Source organism: Podarcis erhardii (genome assembly GCF_964252035.2).
Source record: "Podarcis erhardii genome assembly, chromosome: 4".
NCBI lineage: Eukaryota > Metazoa > Chordata > Lepidosauria > Squamata > Lacertidae > Podarcis > Podarcis erhardii.
In genome coordinates, this window is record NC_138508.1 from 34,610,734 (window position 1) to 34,631,713 (window position 20,980).

The window sequence follows — 20,980 nt, forward strand, 5'->3', positions numbered from 1 at the left end:
CTCCCTCTCCCTCTCCCTCTCTCCCTCCCCCTCCCCCTCTCTCTCCCTCCCCCTCCCCCCTCTCTCTCCCTTCCCCCCTCTCTCTCCCTCTCCCCCAGCAGCACTGGAGCACAGAGAGGAATTCCCCTCTGCTTGCCTGGAGGGGAGGGGCTTTCCCTGCTCTTTGTTCCGTTTCAGCAAACACAGCAACGAAACAGAGGAGGGTGGGCAGTAAGACCCTGAGGCATAATGCAGGAAAGCAGCTGCTTCCTCTTTTCAGGTTTCCCTTCTCCGTGAAGCGCCGCGATTTGATTTTTGCCTGATTTTTCGGCTCCAGGGACCACACATTCGCTCTATAACACGCACAGACATTTCCCCTTCTTTTTTAGGAGAAAAAATCTGTGTGTTATAGAGGGGAAAATACGGTAGTTGTCCTTTCTCTTCTCTCGGTTGGCTGTGCCTGGCCTTTTTTCTACCTGTGAATCTTCCACTCCTATCCTCTCTGCTCTCCTCTCACTCTTCCAGTGCATTGCTTTGTACCTCGTCTCCCAAGGGAGGGGAAGAAACAAGAAAGCCAAAGGGCAGGCACCCGCGATTCTGGTGTTTGTTAGGCATTCCTCAGGCATACTAGATGGTCTGAAAGATGTCATTGGGGGAAAGTGGCTTACAAATGTGATTTGTAAGCCACTTTCCCCCAATGACATCTTTCAGACCATCTAGTATGCCTGAGGAATGCCTAACAAACACCAGAATCGCGGGTGCCTGCCCTTTGGCTTTCTTGTTTCTTCCCCTCCCTTGGGAGACGAGGTACAAAGCAATGCACTGGAATAATTACAAATGTGATTATAGGCAAGAAATTTTTTCAACATTTTGTCATTACAAAGTCTGAAAATTATATTAATCACGAAATCCATGTAATTTGTCTTATTGGTACAAAGCCTGGCATGGAGAATTCACCTTGTGAAGGGTGCTTGCCAGGAAGAATGGAGTTAGTGTTTTAAAAATGTTGTAATGAAGGACAGATGCCTTATGTTTGCGCTCACTCAGGACATAACTTAAATTATGGAAGGTGAGTAGTTCCCTTTGCATAGGTAGCAGCATGAGCAAATTTGAACATGAAGCTTAATGGAATACCATATGTGTATGGGGTTTAATGGAGTGTAAGTGTTCAAAACCATGCCTCTGGAGGAAAGCGTCACAGAGCACTTTGAAATACAGCCAACGGCTAGATAATAATAAATGGGGGAGGACGTAGGATTTCAATATCGCTTTGGGAATATGACTCTGACCCTCATAAACATAACTGGTGTCCTATGACTATGAATCGTGCAGTTGTGCACAATTAAATGTATTTAATTCCAATTATTTTCAGGAGCTGGAGTTGTTCTTTCCCTCCAGTGGAGGCCGTGGACCTGCAAACACTGCAAAATACACTCACTGTACTTGTTGTGTTATTAAGCCTCACGCAGTTAAAGAAGGTAGGTGACACTGACCTGACCCTCGGCTGAAAGTGCCCTTCAGCATCACTCTTCTTAGCTGAATAGCTGCCTAAATTTAGACTTGCACTATTGCTACTATATGTGTTTTGTGCATGGCTGGAGGTAAGAAAGTTATGTTTTTATTTTATTTTAGCTCACAGCTTGTTGACATTTAACACAGACCAAATTGCATAAATACTTGCGTTTGAGAAATTATGTTCAACAGCGGTTGATGTTCTCTGTACTGCTACAAGGCTGCATGCTAATATGTACTTGTCCATAGAAGGCCCATGCGTGTGTAAGTACCAAAATACCACACAACCTGTAATGTCTGACCTCCTAACCAGAGGCAAATGAAGAAGAAGCTGAGTGGGTGGTGGTGACCCAGATGCTGAGCATCTGTGATGCCCTTGCCACACTTCCATCTTGGCTTCGTCTGGAAGAGAAGAAGCATTCTTTGACAAAGCATTCTGCGATAGAGTAGCCCAACTCCTAAAGGGCTGCAAGATGGCATCAATGTACACCATTGTTATACACACACACACATGGCATCACCTTTCTTGGAAATACGTTCAGACAGATGATATTCCCCTTTCCGCCAAATAAAGCAATCAGGGCAAGGAGAGACTTTGAATTGGAGGACATAGATTCACTTCCTTTTCAGGTACCTGGAAACATGTCCAACAGAATTTTAGCCTTCCCTTAAACCAGTTATAATCTGGCAACATCTGGAGGGCCACAAACTCCCCATGCCTGCCTTAGACTAATTTACACATGCAGTACTAAAATACAGAGTTAGCACTTAAAAATCCTTGTGATTTATTGAAAACATATTATTTTTGGTGGAGTTCTTTGTGTTATTTCTTCATCAGATCAGCTGAAATGGCTGATGTCTAAACATAACCTTATATAGAAAACTGCTCCCTTTCCCTACCATCAAACATTGGGAAATGATTAAGACTGTTTACAGTATGATTATATGCTTTGGTTCAGCTGCTGATAATTTCTAAAACAAATTTGTATAAGAAGTAAATGCTAATCAGAACCTTATTGTGATCTATGCAGCCTTTGGGGCATTGTAGTTTTTAGACCCCTCTTCCTAAAAGTTGATATGGAAGATTTGACATCAGGTTACCAGGCATTTGAGGGGGTGGCTGGAGCATATTTAAACTTCCTACAAGTGAAGATTCTGTGGCTTTTCCACCACTAGGCAACTGTCATAAATCATTATATGGTGGGATAAGGCACATGTGAATCAGTATGCGTCAGCTGTATTCAAGTTATCCAAAGGCAGCATTCGCTATTTTTCTAAATGATGTCTAGAGGAAGTCATGTTAGTCTGTTGCAGAAAATATTACAATTCCTTGTGGCAAGATGATTTGCATGGCATCTTATCAATCCAAAATGCTGGTGCCTATTATATGACTTAAGGTACTTGGGAAAAGATCTGCATATTTCTTAGTAACAACCCTTCTACTTGCCTTACTTAAAAAAACTAAGGCTGCAATTCTATATCCAGTTACCTTGGAGTAACTAGCTCATCTCACTGGGACTTAATTCTACATAGAAATGTATAGGATTGTGCTGTCAAAACAGCCAGCGCCCATCCTATGTCTGCTGGAACTAATCTGACAATTGCAAATAAAATCTGTCCATTGCATTATTGGAAGTTGCTCCCAGATGCTTAAATACATCACTCCTCTCAGCTGTCTACCATCTTTCAGTGCAACGTTTGCTTTTATGATTAAAAACTGTCTTTTCTTCCTTCCCCTTCTACTTTGTTATGGAAATAATGGAAATGCTTTTCAGAGATTGCCAATGCCTACCTTCAAGAGGCCTGCAACTGTTCAGTTTTTAAGTGTATTTAAATGCATACGTTGTTGTTTTTCTTCTTAGATTTTCATCTAAATTTTTCTATCATCTAATGATTAAAAATATCGGTCATACAGTGGTACCTCGGGTTAATTACTTAATTCATTCTGGAGGTCTGTTCTTAACCTGAAACTATTCTTAATCTGAAGCACCACTTTAGTTAATGGGGCCTCCTGCTACTGCCGCGCTGCCGGAGCACGATTTCTGTTCTTATCCTGAAGCAAAGTTCTTAACCCGAGGTACTATTTTTAGATTAGCGGAGTCTGTTACCTGAAGCGTATGTAACCTGAGGTACCACTGTGATTTAAAGCCGAGACCATGGGTTCTTATTTTTTCTCTGTCCTTATTGTGGGCTTTTATCTTCAGTTCACTCAATAATAGTGGAGGAAGACACAGATTCTTACCTGGATTTCTCATTTTTAAAAGTTTCTGGTGTAATGGGGTTTGAATCTGTCCTCGGCAAACCTGATACAAGCTTTGTCTTGGGGGCCTCTTGGTACTGCTGAGGACCTCACGTTTCCTGCAGAGAGCTGATTCTCAATGGCTGTGAGATCCTCCTGTATCTTAGCTTTGCTCTTCCACCTGAACCCATGTCTTGGGAGCAGGGAGCCAAGGTAGATGATGATTTACGTCTTTGGCTTAGTTTTTTGTATTCCCCTCCTCTTCCACTATGGTGGTTTCTCTAGATCTTAGCTGAGACACATATTCAGTCCATGTGGAGTGAGCTACTGCCCATGTGCAGCCTTGTTTAATAAAAGAACAAAAATAGGGATTATTGGTTGACCCTGTATCTTGTGACTTTGCAAGAGAAATCCTGTGCTCAGAATGTGCTTTCCCTGCACTTGGTAACCACAGACAATGGTTTCTGTTCCCAATCTGTAAAGATGGGTGAGGGCTTCTAAATTAAGCAGAGTATATCTGCTGCAGCTTCTTAGAATTTAATCACAGAGTGAGGCAGTTGATTTTCCAGGTCCGTCAGCTGTGCCGAATTTATCTGTGTTGTAAGTATTATCCTTTGAAGGCAATTGTAGTGAGATATAATTGAGGACAAGCAGAGTGGCGAGACCCAGAATGCAAAATGCATACCTTTTTCCCATGGTGTTTTGCATAAATTGTAATTCAAAAGGAAGTCAGCTAACAGGAACATGATTATAGTTTCAACTTAGGTTGAGATCTAAGAGATCGAAGTCCACAGGCTCTATATGAATTATTATACATCAGCTGAATTGGCAGTGCAAAGTCCTCTACAGATCATATCTTAAGAACCGTTAAAGCACTCCCATAATGTATGTTCTTATTGGACTTATGCCCAGTAAACTGAGGTTTTGATAAGGGAACTCTGGGTTTTACCAACAACCTTCCTCTCAGTATTCACACAAGGAGGAGGACACCTTCTTTCTTCTTAACCCCACCCACTTCTTTCAGCTGTATTCTCCTCTTGCCTTTGTGCATTGATTTTTCTATTGGAGTTGAAGACTGTAAAAAATTGCCTAAAGCAGATACAGTGGTACCTTGGTTCTCAAGTACCCTGGTACTCAAATGCCGAAAACCTGGAAGTAAGTGTTCCGGTTTTCGAATGTTTTTCGGAAGCCAAATGTCCAATGTGGCTGTCGGCTATTGTTTCTGGGGCATCTGCACCAATCAGAAGCTGTGCCTTGGTTTTTGAACATTTCGGAATTCAAACGGATTTAGCGGTGTGTGTAGTGTGTAGTGTGGTGTAGTGGTTAAGAGCGGTAGTCTCCTAATCTGGGGAACCGGGTTTGCGTCTCCGCTCCTCCACATGCAGCTGCTTGGTGACCTTGGGCCAGTCACACTTCTTTGAGGTCTCTCAGCCCCACTCACCTCACAGAGTGTTTGTTGTGGGGGAGGAAGGGAAAGGAGAATGTTAGCCGCTTTGAGACTCCTTAAAGGGAGTGAAAGGCGGGATATCAAATCCAAACTCTTCTTCTTCTTCTTCTTCTGAATGCCATAGCTGACTAACTGGCAAGCCAATTAATAGATTAATCTCTAGATCTCAAAACGCAAAAGGTTGTTGTTCCAACGCGTTGTTGTTAATGCATGTGCAGCTTTTACCAAAGCCAGCACCCTCTGATTGCTTTTAAGTTTTTAGATCTGCTTTCTTTGAATTTGTCCTTATGTGTCACAAAGCAGTGAATTGTTAAACTGCAGAGTAGATGTTGTACCGCATCACTTCATCTGATTAAAATGCGCTTGAAGATTATCTGTTCTGTATTGGTGCCTAGTAACCTAATGCTGTCTTGGAGACATAAAACCTTCCCTCTCTTGTTTTTTTTTATGCCCAGAGTTATTTGTTATGCATTTTTGCTAGGATTAGTATTACATTCCTTCAGTTGTATTTAGTAATGCCTGTGATTTCTTTTGTACTTTGTCACTAAAAATTAAATCCTAAACGAACACTTAATCTGTGGCTCTGATTTGGCTTAGAGTAATCACATTTTAAAGATGTAGTCTTCCTAATTTTTAAATAGCCAGTTTCCTTATTGAGTGAGGTCTGAATATTTTAAAATAAGTTTAATCCCCCCTCCATGTTTTATGGGCACCAAAATATTTGTCAAGTGCTTTCCTCATTATCCAGAACTCAAATGTAGACATGAGCTTGTTTTCGGTGCAGAAATCAAAACCCAGACTTTTACGGGGGGTGGGGGGTGGAGTTATACTTAGCTGTTACAGAGCTGGGCATATATTTGAAAAGTGAAACTCCTGTTTGTGAAAGGCTTCAGTGTTAAGAATAATGCATGCATTTAAATTTGTCTTTCTGTTTTATATTGGGATCATATGTCACATATGATCTTTTTTCTCACCTAGCTAGCTCTCTGTTTCTTGCACTATTTCTCACTTTCCCCAAAATGTAACAATATTTGCACATCTCTAATGTTAGGCCAGGTAGAAAAAACTATACAAACTGAATGAGTTGCACTATTTGGGGATAAAGCCTATAAATGGGAAGGGTGGTTTGCATAATTTGGGTGTATTTTACTTCACCTTAAGTGTGAAAAATCAGTGTTGTATAGCCCAATCCTAATCTTTTTTACTTGGAAGTGATTTCAGCGGGATCTACTTCTGATTAAATTTGGTTACTGTTGAGTTGCAAGGAGCCTAAACAGTGACATTTCTTCCTGACTTGGTCACAGCCTTTTATGGTTATTGTGTGCCCACATGAGCAATGTGCCTGCCTCATATACCCCAAGTAAATGTGCAAGACACAAGTGTTCTCATAAAAGCAACTGTATTATAAATGTTTGATGTACTATAGCAAAGTAGTCCCAGGACCCCAGCATTTGAGACGAATTTCTGTAACCCAAACCTTTTTCTTCACAGGTCTGACTGGGAAGATAATAAAAGCAATACTTGATGGAGGATTTGATATTTCAGCCTTGCAGATGGTAACTCTTTCTTCTTGGTCTTTGATCAGACCTTTTCTCTGATGAGATGAGGGAAAAGCAACCTTTGCCACCTGTTGCACCCTCTCCTACACTAGCTTTTTAATGCATTTCACTTGGGCAAAGCCGTTCCTTCCAGCAGCAGCCCCATACATATCAGCTACCTCTTACACCTGCCTATTTTTAAAGGGTGTCAGGTTCCCTGTCTGCTCTCTTGCAGAATACAGAAAATAAAAAATAGGCTTTTCAACCCTACTATACTCCCCCAAAATCATTACCAGAGGAGGAGAAACCTGTATTTGGGAGTAAATCCCCATTGAAATTGGTTGATAGAAATGGACAGGAACAGGCTGCAAATAGTCTATATTGAGGAGTGTCTGTCTGGTTTTGCTCATAGAGGAACAGTGAGAGCTGTTGCCTTCTTTCTCATTTATGCACAATTTTCATTGTTGCTGTCTCTGTATTTTCCTTCCTTCCATCTCAACAGGTGGGTAAACAACACCTTATTATGCTGCATTTCAATATAAGCTCAGTTCCTTTTGGCTGACTTTGACTAAGGCTGACTTTGACTTATCAAGGTTACTTAGTCTTTAAAACTGAAATAATGCTAGCCAGCTTGTTAGAACTGACTTACATAGTAGGTGAATATGCATGTTTTACATTATATATATATATGTAAAGGTAAAGGGACCCCTGACCATTAGGTCCAGTCGCGGATGACTCTGGGGTTGCGGTGCTCATCTTGCTTTATTGGCTGAGGGAGCCGGCGTACAGCTTCCGGGTCATGTGGCCAGCATGACTAAGCCGCTTCTGGCGAACCAGAGCAGCGCACGGAGACACCGTTTACCTTCCCACCGGAGCAGTAGCTATTTATCTACTTACACTTTGACGTGCTTTCGAACTGCTAGGTGGGCAGGAGCAGGGACCGAGCAATGGGAACTCACCCTGTTGCGGGGATTCAAACCGCCAACCTTCTGATCGGCAAGCCCTAGGCTCTGTGGTTTAATCCATAGTGCCATATATATATATCCCATTATTTATTATTATTTATTACTTCAATTTGTATCCTGCCATGGTGCTCATGGCTGCTAACAGCGACAAGATAAAAATACAGTAGAGGTGCTAAAGGTTATATAACCAACACAAATACAAAAGAGCAGATAAAAGTCAGAACAATAAAAATCCAAGTATAAAAACAGTGGGCAATTAAACACCTTGAGCACTGCAATGAACAAGTTGCCCTGGCAGGCCAAAGGTTTGTCAAAATGAAAAGGTATTTACTTGGCACTGGAGGGTCAACAGACAAGGCGGCAATTGAACTGTGGGAAGGAGCCCCAGAGCTGGAGCGCAGACACTGAAAACACCTTTGCTTGTGCCCCTGCCAAATGCACTCTAGAAAATGGCAGGACTGAGAAAAGGGCTTCCCTGCAAGATCTTGGCACTCAAGCAGGCTCCTACAGGGAAAAGTGTTCCTTCAAGTAACGTGTTTCCAAGCCAGCTAGTGCTTGCTTAATGAATACAGTACTGTAATGCTTACCTTTCTAATGTAGAATGGTACCTTGGTTGTTGAACAAATCGGCTCCCGAACGTCGCAAACTCAGAAGTGAGTGTTCCGGTTTGCGAACATTCTTTGTAAGCTGAACGTCTGACGCGGCTTCCACAGTTTCTGATTGAGTGCAGGAAGCTCCTGCAGCCAATTGGAAGCCACACCTTGGTTTTCGAACCATTCCGGGGCTCCCGGAACGGATTAGTTTCGAGAACTAAGGTATGGCTGTATTTAGATCCTCCTTGTCATGTGGCTCTCTGACCCCCAGCATGAATGTGCTGTATATTCCTCCTTCCCCTCCATTTAACAGAGTTGAACTTGCAGCAGCAGCTGCAGTGAGTGGAATCTTTTTTAAAAATGCGCTTTGTTGAGTTTTGTACAATATAAATGGTACACAAAAGAGTAGCAATAAAATGAAACAAATATGGGTATTTTGTGATTTGTTTGATAAGATGAGACATACATGTGGAAAACAGAAAAAAAGGAATGAATCACAAATGGGATCTTGATCTCTGGTGTCTTTTTAATTTTTATCAGCTTTTCCACATAATACTCTGTGAGGGATTAATTGAGAAATAAGTTAAAGTCTCCTCAAGTTGTGTATGAAAAGAAAAGGGGCAACAATAATGCTTGGAGATGTATACACTTGTTCCCACTGTACACAGAATAAATACTTTTCCTTTCTGTTCTTTCTTACATACAGTTCTATATGGACCGCGCAAATGCAGAGGAATTCTATTCAATTTACAAAGGTGTTGTCGCTGAATATGCTGTAAGTAAGCACTATAAAATCTCTCTTTGTTTCAGGGCCCATTTTGGATAGAATCTTAATGGACCGTCCTGAAGGCTTATTGTCAAGGGCATGGCACAAGCTTTGAGGGATTATAAAGTCACTTTTCAGTGCTGCTCTTCACCTCAGCCACAAAGATTTCGACCTAGTAATGTTTTTGAATTGGCAAGACAGACTGCGCAAGTGATGATTTTAGTTTGGCTCAACATAAAAATTGTCTTTTTCAAATATTTTAATGGATATTGAAACATGGCAAAAGTTGTATTTGATATTGATGCAGTGGCTGAGTTGAGTAGGTTTCTTCTAGCAAAAATTATTGATACTAAGAGGCTTGGTTGCAACATAACCAAATGGATAGTGTCTGTATTTTTTAAGATCACTTACCTCACACTGAGAAATGATATATGCATTGCGACTTCCTTTGTCCCTGCCAGCAGCAGCTGTGGAAAGGAGGCTTGGAAAACCACAGCATGATGTTTCATTCATTCATTCATTTATATACTGCATTTCCACAAGGTTGTATCCAAGCTGGTTCACTACAGGTCAGATGAACATATCAATACAACAATTTAAAATTAAAGTATTAGCAATTCCAAATAAACCTTAGCGTCAATAAGTAAATCCATGATAAGTATCAGTCAAGCCATACAACTAAAGCAACCAAATAACACAATAGCAATAAAGCTGATATGTCCAACAGCTTAAAATTGAACACAAGAGAGAATGAAGCTTAATCAAAGAAATAAAATATACAGTATATTCCAAAGAGGTGATGTTATGGTATGGAATAAGTTCTCTTATGGATCAGTAATTGGTTAAAGAACAGGATGCAAAGAGAAGGAATAAATAGACACTTCAAGCAATGGAAGGATGCAAAAGATGGAGTCCTTCAAGGATCTGTATTAGGATCTGTGTTTTTTCGCTTTTTCATTGAACACAGAGGTGGCAACAGTGGTGGTCTGATGAGAGTCACTATGTCAGTGAAGTTGAAGAATGCAGACTAGCCCCAGAATATATAAAAATCATGAGAGAACTGACACATTTCATTAGGAACATTTCTGTTAGAATGGATAGAACTGCCTTTGAAAACAACATGCAGAGAGTGTTCTGGGCTGGCTTAGATTTTCTTAAAACAAGAAATGATGCAAATTGATATACAGTGCAGAGTAAAAGGTATAAAAACCATTTAACAATCTGTTCCTTTTTCCTGTTGCAGGAGATGGTTGTGGAACTTTGCTCAGGCCCTTGTGTTGCTCTAGAGATTAGGCAAGTAGATCCTGAAAAAGTATTCCGAGACTTCTGCGGGCCTTCGGATCCCGTAAGTAACTTACTTGAGAAGTTTGTATTGGGGCCAAAGCAAAAATGATGCATGAGGTTTGAGATTGTTTCCATCAAAGTTTTTGGTTTTTACTTTAAAGGAGCCTAGAGGCAGTTGGCTTTGTTTTTTTATTGGAATTTAGAAAATCTCCCAGGAAATCTAAAATTCCTTCCAAAGCTGCTATTAGTCCTACAGGGGAAAATATACCTGCATGATGCAGATGCCTAACACTCTGTCAGATGCTGTTGGGGTTGCTCAAGAGTAACCAGGCAGGACTCTGACCTGTCTTTTCCAGGCTTTATTTTGGTGCAAACTATTTACAGCGCAGAGCGTCATAAGTTCATGTCTGGCTCAATCGCTAGCAGAATCCAGGAGTGGTCTGTTCTTGTACTTCCCCCAACATAAAAGTTTAGTCACCCCCAGCCTTTTCCACCCCTCCCTGGGCCTCAAGCTACTGTGCATGATGGGCGAAGCAGGAGTGTGCTTCCCTCCTCTCCAGCTTGCTCAGTTGCGGTGTTAAGGCTCTTCCTAGCATCCTCTGGCTCTTGCACCTCTTCTCCACTGGAGGTGGGGGTTTCCTCCTTGCTGGAAGAGGAACTGCTTCACAAGATTTTCGGAGACTTCCTGTAACACAATTCCCCCTCTGTCTCTCGCCTCTGCGCCGATGGCAGTTCCCTGACACACCTCACACCCCACTTTGGGAAAAGTGGGTATCATAGCAGCTGCAGTGGAAAATAGATGGGGCAAATGGGGGAGGGAAGCGTTAAACACTCTCTACCTTAGTGCGGCTTCTCCAATCAAAACTGAACCCCCCTCCCCATAGCTTCTTTAAAGTTCAAAAATTGGGTAGATTCAATTGTAGATCTCTTGTGTTGCATCTGATTTGCTACTCAGTTTTAAAAAGAATGGACAAATCTGTTAATTTCACTTTCTTTGAGTTTCTCATTTCTCTAGTCTCCAATTTGCCACATTACTTTTTTAAAAAATGTCCTCATGGAAATTCATCAGTATTTATCCTACTTATACACATTACCTCAAGCAGTTTCCCCTAATAAAGTGCATTTTTAATTTAATTTTAACGAATATATTTATATATAGTTGTTCACATATTTTGGTTTTTTAAAGATAGCTGTGCTTTGGTTTCCAAATTGGTCTGAGAGGTATGAATTAGGTAGGTTGTATTAAAATGCAAACCAGATTTCTCCCCCACCCCTTCTGTATGGCAGTATAGTAACAGATAACAACTTTAGAAGCCTACATTTGAAAAATGTTCTATTCAGCTTGCCTGCTAATATAATGATCACTTAGAGTCATGGTTTACAAGCAGAAAGGACAGCTACACCTTAACATGTGTCATTTTTGTTGCTGTCATGATTATTTATGCAGCTATGACCATTGCTAAGCCTTCTTTGCATTAGATATGAAAGTACATCCCTGGAGTACGATTTAAGCTACAGTGGTGCCTCGCAAGACGAAATTAATTCGTTCCACGAGTTTTTTCGTTTTGCGATTTTTTCGTCTTGCGAAGCACGGACTTTGGAAAAGCTTCAAAAATCACCAAAGTCTTCAAAAACCTCAAAAAAGGCTACCACACCGCGTGCTATGAGTTGCTCCTCGAAGTGAATGCACGGTTTTAAGAAAAAGGAAACAAACTTGCAAGACAAAGGAAACAAACTTGCAAGACGTTTCCGTCTTGCGAAGCAAGCCCATAGGGAAATCCGTCTAGCGAAGCAACTCAAAAAACGAAAAACTCTTTCGTTTTGCGAGTTTTTTGTCTTTCGAGGCATTCGTCTTGTGAGCTACTCCTGTACTCTAATCTATGCCAATTCAGTGCTTGTTACTCAGAAAGCAGTGTGAACAACCATACTTTAGGATATTTGCCTCTTGCTACTAAGCCATGTTGGCAACACTGCAGCTCATGCTGAGCTGCTGTTCTACTGGGCAAGTGTTGTTGCAATCTTCAAAAAGGGGTGAACGTGATGCAGACATTTAATAAATCTATCTGTAAAATGACACAGATGGAAGGGGTCAGGCCATAGATCTGTGGTAGAGCATCTGCCTTGCATGCAGAAGGTCCCAGGTTGAATCCCCAGCATCTCTAGGTAGGGCTGGCAAACATTCCTGCCAAAACCCTGAAGCGCTGCTACCAGTTAGTGTAGACAGTGTTGAGCAAGATGGGCCAATTGTCTGACTCGCTATAAAGCAGCTTCCTCTGTTTCCTATGACACTGGTAGCCGCTGCCAGATTAAATATTTTAAATATTTAATCTGGCTATTAAATATTTTAAATGCTAGCAAAAATCAGACGGTACAATTTGACTGCTTAAACAGTCATGATTCTAGTAGTGCACTCCTATGCACACTGATTTCGAAGGGAGTCCCTCTGTGTTTAAAAGAGGTTACTCCCATGTAAGGCTGCACTTCCTACTTATGTGGAAGGAAGCCCCATTGAACTCAACGGGAGTAACTTCTGTGAATGTATGTCTAGGAGGAAGGATCTAGATACATTCACATTGGTGCAAGCACATTGTCGTCTTCTGATGACTCTCTTTTGGAATTCCACACCTGAGAAACAATGAATTACTTACTGCGACGGTAAAACAACTTAGCATATTTGAAGGCAGATGAGTTTATGATTACAAATGATTAGGCTGCTCTTCACATTGCACTAAGCAATGCAAAGAGAAGGGAAAATTGATTCTCCGTCAATGACAGACCGTTATCGACTGGAGTTAGAAAACAGATCAATAAGAAGCTGCAATTAGTATGTCATGCTGTCTGTGGCTGTCTCTAGTGGAAAGGACATGGTTGGATTTTTTCAAACGTTATTTAGGGTCAAATATAATCAGTGTTCCTTTTCCTTATTAAAGATAAAATAAACTCTATAGTGCATACACTAGTTATTTTCAGTCTGCAAGGAACTTTGCATTTTAAGGTGTTTGCTTCGGAAATGGGTATAAGGGCTTGTGAGGATGTGCAGGCCTATCTCTGTCCCTCCAGGACATCGTGGATGCTGGCCATGCCCCCAATGTGTGATTGACAGTCTTCTAAAGGGGACCATTTCTATGTGCGTAAAGTTGGGTTCCCAATCCCCATGTTAGAAACCTTCCACACCGTACCATATTTTTAAAAGTTTCTACTTGGCTTTAATCCAAACATCATTTGTATGTGTGAGTTGAAAACAATAGCTTCAAAATACTATGAACTCTCAAAACATTCTTGGAAAGCGTTCAATATTTGGTTTTTAACTCCATCCTGAACTTTAATGACTCTATGAAGCAGTTCTCCCATTTATTTCTGGGAGGGGGGGTCATGTCCCTGCTCGTTAACTACAACTTCATATTCCTGTGTAAAAGTACAGCCTCTCCATGAAAAAAATACCAACCCTCTGTGCAGAAATCTGGGAATGCTTAAGATATATCAGGATATATCAATAGAGGCTAGGTCTGTCAACGGAGATTCAGGTGAACACCGGCATTCCTTTATTAGCAAAAAAAAAAAAAAAAAATCTGTTGAATTTGTGTTGTTAGAGCTATTTTGTGTGCATATGCAATATAGTTTGTGCTAAAGGAAACATTCCTGTTTTAAAAAAACAGCCGCTGCCACCATTTGCAATAGCTGACAGCTAGAGCAGCTGCAATGTGAGCTTTTGACTCTGTGGTTCCTTTCTCATTGTCTTATAAACCATTCATTAAACAAAGCCGTTTTTAAAAGCAAAAACCAACAACCCTGAATGTGAAATGTGGGCGACTAAATGACTGTTCAGTGGATTAATAATTTAGGGTTTGCTCACTGGTCTGTTCAGCTTGCTTCTCCTTTCTACTGCAAGACAACCTGACCAGAATTTTGATCAGTTTATTTCTTTGCAGTCTCACAAACATCCCTGACTAACCAAATTTGAGATTATTACTTTTTTTAAAAAAAAGAAAGATACCAACAATACTAAATATAACTGTTTTGTGTCGCTGCATTTCAGATGTGCAGGGATAATTCCCAGTGAACCAGCATGGCACTGAGAAGGGTGTTGACAACAATTCTGGGCTATTTTAAAATCCCAGCTCTGGGTTAGGAGGGCACAGCTTCTCTTGCTACCTCACTCAGGGCCATTTCTCACCTGAAGCAGAGCAAGCCAAAGAATACAACCCACAGGGAGCTGTAGCCAATCACAAAGCCTAAAATTTAATTTGTAGTGCTGCAGAGCCACATTTTGAATATTCATTTCTATGCTTCTTTGCTTTGCTGTGTACATACCACACAGTTAAAGCATATCTATCCTCCGCTAAAGAATCCTGGGAAATGTAGTTTGTTAAGTGTGCTGTTACTCAGTGAGGTGTAAACTATAATTCCCATTATTCCTTGTGTGTGTGTGTGTATGCTTTAAATATATGGTATGTATGCAGCCTTAGTCTAGTCCATGGGTAGGCAAACTAAGGCCCAGGGGCCGGATTCTGCCCAATTGCCTTTTAAATCTGGCCCACAGACAGTCCGGGAATCAGCATGTTTTTACATGAGTAGAATGTGTCCTTTTATTTAAAATGCATCTCTGGGTTATTTGTGGGGCATAGGAATTCGTTCATTATTTCCCCCCCCCAAAAAAATATAGTCCGGCCCCCCACAAGTTCTGAGGGACAGTGGACTCGCCCCCTGCTGAAAAAGTTTGCTGACCCCTGGTCTATTCAGCTCAAAAGTTATGAACTCCATCTTGGAATGTGATTTTATTTTAGACTGTGATGACTGGCAGGAGTGCAGAGCTTTATCCACTACTCCAAAAGCCCCCAGAATTTCAAAATTATGCAGGATTGTTTAGATAAATGCCTCTCCTTGCATGCAGAACAATTTTATACAGGTGCTGAACTTATTAAACCCCTAAGTGGCTTTGGGATCCAAATGCCTGAAGGAGTGTTTTCTCCCACACCAGCCTTCCTGTGCATCAAGTTCTTTAATTAAGGCCCTTCTCCAAATACCATTATTTATGTATTTATAGCCTCTGCTTAATCATGTTGTGTGTTTGTTAATCTTATTGCTGGAATCCATTAGATGAAGGGTAGTCGAGAATTGCTTAAAATAAAATGTTTTACTCAAAAGTCAATCCATCTAAGTTGGGTGGGATTTAGTAAGTGGGTTTAGGATTGCAGTTCTAGCCAGGCATTACAGTAGTTTGTTTTGTGAAGGTGCATACAATTGATGAGTGCATCTACACCAGTGGTGGTCCGATACATTTTGCTACTGGAGGCAAAGGACAAGATGGTATCTCCACCTTCCATTCCTGCTGAACTAGGAGCTGAATCTTAACTTCAGCAGTGATGATATCATCTTGTGAAACTGGAGCAGTAGGCTAGTTTAGGGGGTCCAGGGCATGCCATGTGGCATGTAGAGTTCTTTCCTCCCACAGAGAGGAATGATTGAGGGGCTCTGGGCAACAGCAGTGCTGCTGCCGACTGCCAACATCTGCTGCATGAGACCATTGCCTTACTCTGCCCAATGAGAGGGCCAGCCTTTACCCTCGTGGATTCAGTAGATACTTGCAAAATTCAAAATGCAGCAAGCAAGCTGTTGTAGATTGGCTAATTTGATAAGACCTGTGATTAATGAGGCAGGTGCCTGTTGTTGGTTGTCATTCGCCCGATGCTTATGAGGTATGTGTGTTGCTTTGCTTGTTCCTGCTAATATAAAGTGGCAGGCATCTCTTCCCCCTTACAAATGGATAAATAGCATGTAGGTAAATCATTAACTGACATTAGAGTGGAATTAGCCATTCAAGCCTTTAACAAAAATCTCAAATAATGCTTTATTTATTGATTTATAAAGACTTCCAGTATTTGGCAGCCTCTAGTAAATTTTGTCAGTGCAGCTAAGAAATAAAAGAGCTAAAACAAGGGTATACAATATTTATTCAAATAACATTTATTTATTAAATGTATTTTTAAACCCACTTTTCCATCTGTATGGGGATAGTCAATGTGGTGCTCTCCAGGTGTTGTTGGACTTCAGCGTCCATCGTGCCTGACCACTGGCCATGTTTGCGGAGACTAATGGGAGTTGTTGTATTGATGCATCCTACCTAGCAATGGAATATTATTTATTTATTTATTTATTTATTTATTTATTTATTAAATTTATGTACCGGTCTTCATCTGAAGATCTCAGGGCCGGTTCAGAGCATAAAAATACAAAATACGTAATAAAAACAAGAGCAAAAACAAAGCAAACCCATAACCACCCCCCCAAACAAATTTAAGAGAACATAGAATATTAATTAGCCAAAGGGCTGGTTGAAGGAAAAGTTTTTGCCTGACACCTAAAGATGAAGGCACCATGTGAGCCTCCCTGGGGACAGCATCCCACAAAATGGGGAGCAACTGCAGAAGAGTCCCATTCTCATGTTGCCACCCTCTGGACCTCTCATGAAGGAGGCACATGAAGAAGGGCCTCAGATGTTGATGAATACAGAGAAGAGCTACTTGTGAAGATCTTTTAACTTTGAGGAGATGATATAGGGAGAGGCAGTCCTTCAGGTACTGGGGCTTGATGAAGCCATTTAGGACTTTAATAGGCAAACATCCCTTCACCAATTTCTCACAGAAGCAAATAAGCAGTCAATGACACTCCTTCAAAATTGGTGTAACATGATTACATCTGACTCTACCGGTCAATATTCTGGCAGTCCAGCAGCTGTGCATACAACATATTACAGATAATCTGGTTGAGAGATAACCAGAGAATAGATTGCTTTGGAAAAAGCTATCCCTGCTAAGAAAGGGGTGCAGCTGGTGAACCAGTCAAAAGTGGGGAAATGAACTTCACGCCGCTAGGTCCACATAAGCCAGGCATGGCCAAACTCGGCCCTCCAGATGTTTTGGGACTACAACTCCCATCATCCCTAGCTAACAGGACCAGTGGTCAGGGATGATGGGAACTGTAGTCCCAAAACTCCTGGAGGGCCAAGTTTGGCCATGCCTGACATAAGCCTCCAGTGATAATGCTGGATCTAGAAAGACTCCCCAGCCACATGCCTTCTCCTTCATGTGTAGTGCAGCCCCACATAGAACAGGCTATATTTTTTCTCAAACTTGAGAACCACTTACCCATAATGTGTCGCATGTTGTCAGGATTCATGCTCAGGGTTTTGTTTTTGGCTTCATCCAGCTTAATACTGCCCCCAAGGACTGATGCGGCACCTGCACAGCATCACCTGACTCTGATGACAACAAGAAATAGAGCTGAGTGTCGTCAGCATGCTGTGAAGCCAAGCAGAATTTCCCCAGTGTGACTGCCTGAAACCAGACCTGTGGGCAGAAGCAGAATCACTGTAACACCATGCCCCCAATTCCCAAATTATAGCACTGACCCAGTAAGATACCGTGGTCAATTATGTCAAAAGCTGCTGAGAGAGCAAGAAAAATCAATAGAGTTGCATTTCCCTTGTCTCTCTCCTGATAGAAGTCAGCAATCAGAACAAGCAGGGCAGTTTGTTGAATCCAAATTGAAATAGGCCCAGATAATAAATTACCTCCAAGTGTGCTAGGAGTTTCAGCACCACCAGTGTCCTGACTGCCTTGCCCAGTAATGGGATATTGGCAACTTAGCAGTAGATATCATCACTTGCAGCAGTAGTGTGTCCTGCTGCCGCCACCACCTGCCCTGAAACCTCTGCCATTGGCAAAGAAGTGGCACCAGTATCGGTGCTGATTTCAGGTGAGATCTCTCATGTTCTGCAAGATCTTGCGGGATTTCAGGTGAGATCTCAACAGAAATTGGTGCCAATGCTGGTGACACCTCTCTGCTGGCAGTAGGGCAGGCGGGGCACCTGCAGGGGATTCCACCGCCAGAAGCAGCTGCCACATCCTGCCTAAAGGCTGCATTGGCCCTGGTACCTTGGGTCCAAAGAATTTGAGGTTTTATCTTCTGTTACCATCTACCTGGCTTTAGATGGAAGTGGGTCAAGAGGTTGATGTCTGGGCAGCTTCACGCTAGAGAAGGTGACCCTTTTAGGTGTATTTGTGAAGTTTGCAATACAAACATTGCAGGCCTCATTGCAAAGTGCTCTATCTTCCCTGTGGCTTCTTTCAATACCACTTTGCTTGAAAGCCCAGAATCACATGGCAAGGACTAACTGCACGAGTCATTGCTACCAATGGAGGGTGGGGGTGATCACGAGGGATTTGGTCAACCTACACAAGCAAAGGGTCTTTGTTGTCATCCTCACCCTTCCGTGCCCCCCACCCAGCTTGCCAAATGCAGGAAATCCAAAGCTAGCAGTGTGAAACTAAATGAGATACTTTTCATAGACCGATTCCTCCCTATGCTTCGCAAAAACTGGCTTGGCCAGTTTGAATGCTGACACGTTGTCACTCAAAGCCATTTTTGTAAAATACCATGTTAAGTATGTAAGGACTATAAATGCTGCATGTCAGTAAGAACTTGTGCTGGAAGCCTGCTGTCACAGAATTGGTTGATTTACCGTATTTTTTGCACCATAACACTCACTTTTTTCCTCCTAGAAAGTAAGGGGAAATGTCTGTGTGTGTTATGGAGGAAATGCCTATGGGTGGCATGCCTACGGATTTTCCTCCTCTAAAAACTATGTGTGTGTTATGGTCGGGTGCGTGTTATAGAGCAAAAAATACGGCAGTCAACCCAGTATATGAGAATCTGCTTCCTCTCTTAATAGTCTGTGTTCTGCCATTTTCTGCGAAACCCGTTTTTATTTGCTTGCCTGTTTGGCGCTCTATCACAGCAGGAGGAGTTCTGGGCTGGTGATATCAAGTATCCTGCAGGGCTTCCCCAGTGTTGTTGTTGCTCTAACACACCACCCCAGTCTTGCTAAGCGGCAGCACCACTAGAGCAGGGAGCTGGCCTTCTCAACCATCTCATAATCTCTCTCAAATATTTGCTGAGGAGGAGGTAAATCTGAGCACATTAGCCACCATTTTTATTGGTTCTGCTCCCCTGCCAGTGGCCAGATGCACTGAAATTTAGAAGGCAAAGCTTTCCCTGTCACTTACTTTCATGCCAAGAATATTTTCATTTGCTAACTTACTACAGGTTGTCAGGCTGCAGTTAAGGACAGTGTTGATCTAGTAAAATTGGTCCCACTCAGCATGCTGGAATGTTGTAAATGTTGACTGGTCCTAATAAAGGCAATGTTTTACTGTCCCTGGAGTTTGTTTTTCTAATTGAAATGTTATATTGAATTATGAATATATATACAATATATTTCATTCAAATTCAAATATGTTTTATTGGCGTGTGTACATGCATTAATGTACTAAATGTCCGTCTCATCTTTGTCCTACTTGTTCTCAAATCATCCCTGAAATGTAGGTCAGATAGCTACAAGAGAATTTACAGACAGCGAAGAACAAACAGTTCTTAACATTTCTAAGGGATTTACTGTGAACAAGTGTTCTTCCCGCTGGACTTTTCATTTGGTGTCTCATGCTGATAGACTTTCTCTGCTGCAGCTTTGCCTAACCTGGTGTCTTCCAGAGGTTTTAGACTAGAATTGGGAGTAGTCACAGTAGTTTCTCTTGCAGCGTTAAAAAATGAAGTCTCACCCACAAATAGAGAGGAATTTGACAGGTACTCACCCCATGAGCAGGGACCCTGTAATATTTCTATGTACCTTCTCTATATGTATGATTGTATTTTGATTCTGAAACAATACAACCTCTACAAAATGCACCCCAAAGTTAATTGCACCATGTAGTCTTTTGCATTGCCTGATCATAAAGCTGGTCTGGAATCTTATACTTGTTATTGGATGGGAAATTATATTCTGAAAAGGATGGGTTGCTGCCATTTAAATCAGTTGCCTTTAATGAAGAGACAGACCTTGGCTCATTTGTCACCTCAGTCTTGAGTTGCTCTCCATCAGGAAAAATTACAGTTCAATTACTGGTTTCTGCCTTTCTTTTTTAGTGGCGCTTCCACTTCTCCAATAAATTTGTACAGACTTGCAGCTGCACTTTTGTCAGCTGATGCCAGAAGCAAGCAGTTTAATTTATAACTTGAACCCGCCTTTACATGCTGCTTAGAAACTTGCACATATTAACAGGTGCTTTTTTGATGGCAAGGTGGAAAACCTCTGCACTGCAGCAGTCTGTTTTGTTAACAAAACTGCTCTATAGACTTTATAAAAAAAAACTTTTATTATCCAGAGCAGCATCTCCCCCACATGCTTGAGCCTGCATGAGATGTATGGATAATGTTGATATGTAGATGTCCCAGTTTTCACATGGCTTACTAATTGGAGCTTGCTTTTGAATTTCAGCATTCAGACTGGCAAGCTAGTAGGAGGGTTTATAGTTCTGCAGTGTGTATGACATGACAACGGACACATACCGTAGGACTGAGTGAAATTGAGGAGTACTTCTTGCAATCATTTTTGGCAGACCAAAAGGTTCCAACAATTTTTCAATGGTTGTTACAATGAGGAAACATTTTCCGCACCCTGAATTGGCTCCATTTGTTCTTTCACAATGCTGTCACATAGCCAAATCAGATTCGCTAAAAAGCATTGTTACATTATCCATTTCAGAATATGATCTCCAACTGGTGAATGTCCACACAATTTGGATCTCACAAAAGCTGTCTA

At 41.6% G+C, this 20,980-nt stretch overlaps 1 protein-coding gene and 1 long non-coding RNA gene across 4 annotated transcripts in view; one reads left to right on the forward strand and one right to left on the reverse strand.

The window, feature by feature from the left end:
• LOC309340812 overlaps positions 1–20,980 on the reverse strand; it is a 229,142-nt gene that overhangs the window by 51,651 nt on the left and 156,511 nt on the right. The gene's annotated exons all lie outside the window — the stretch shown is intronic.
• Positions 1–20,980, forward strand: part of NME7 (NME/NM23 family member 7) — a 73,407-nt gene that overhangs the window by 29,164 nt on the left and 23,263 nt on the right. For all 3 annotated transcript variants that reach the window (XM_081859783.1, XM_081859782.1, XM_081859784.1), the window contains 4 exons: positions 1,352–1,457; positions 6,669–6,733; positions 8,980–9,048; positions 10,283–10,384. In XM_081859783.1, coding sequence (XP_081715909.1) covers positions 1,352–1,457; positions 6,669–6,733; positions 8,980–9,048; positions 10,283–10,384 — 342 coding nt within the window. The remainder of the gene's footprint in view (positions 1–1,351; positions 1,458–6,668; positions 6,734–8,979; positions 9,049–10,282; positions 10,385–20,980) is intronic.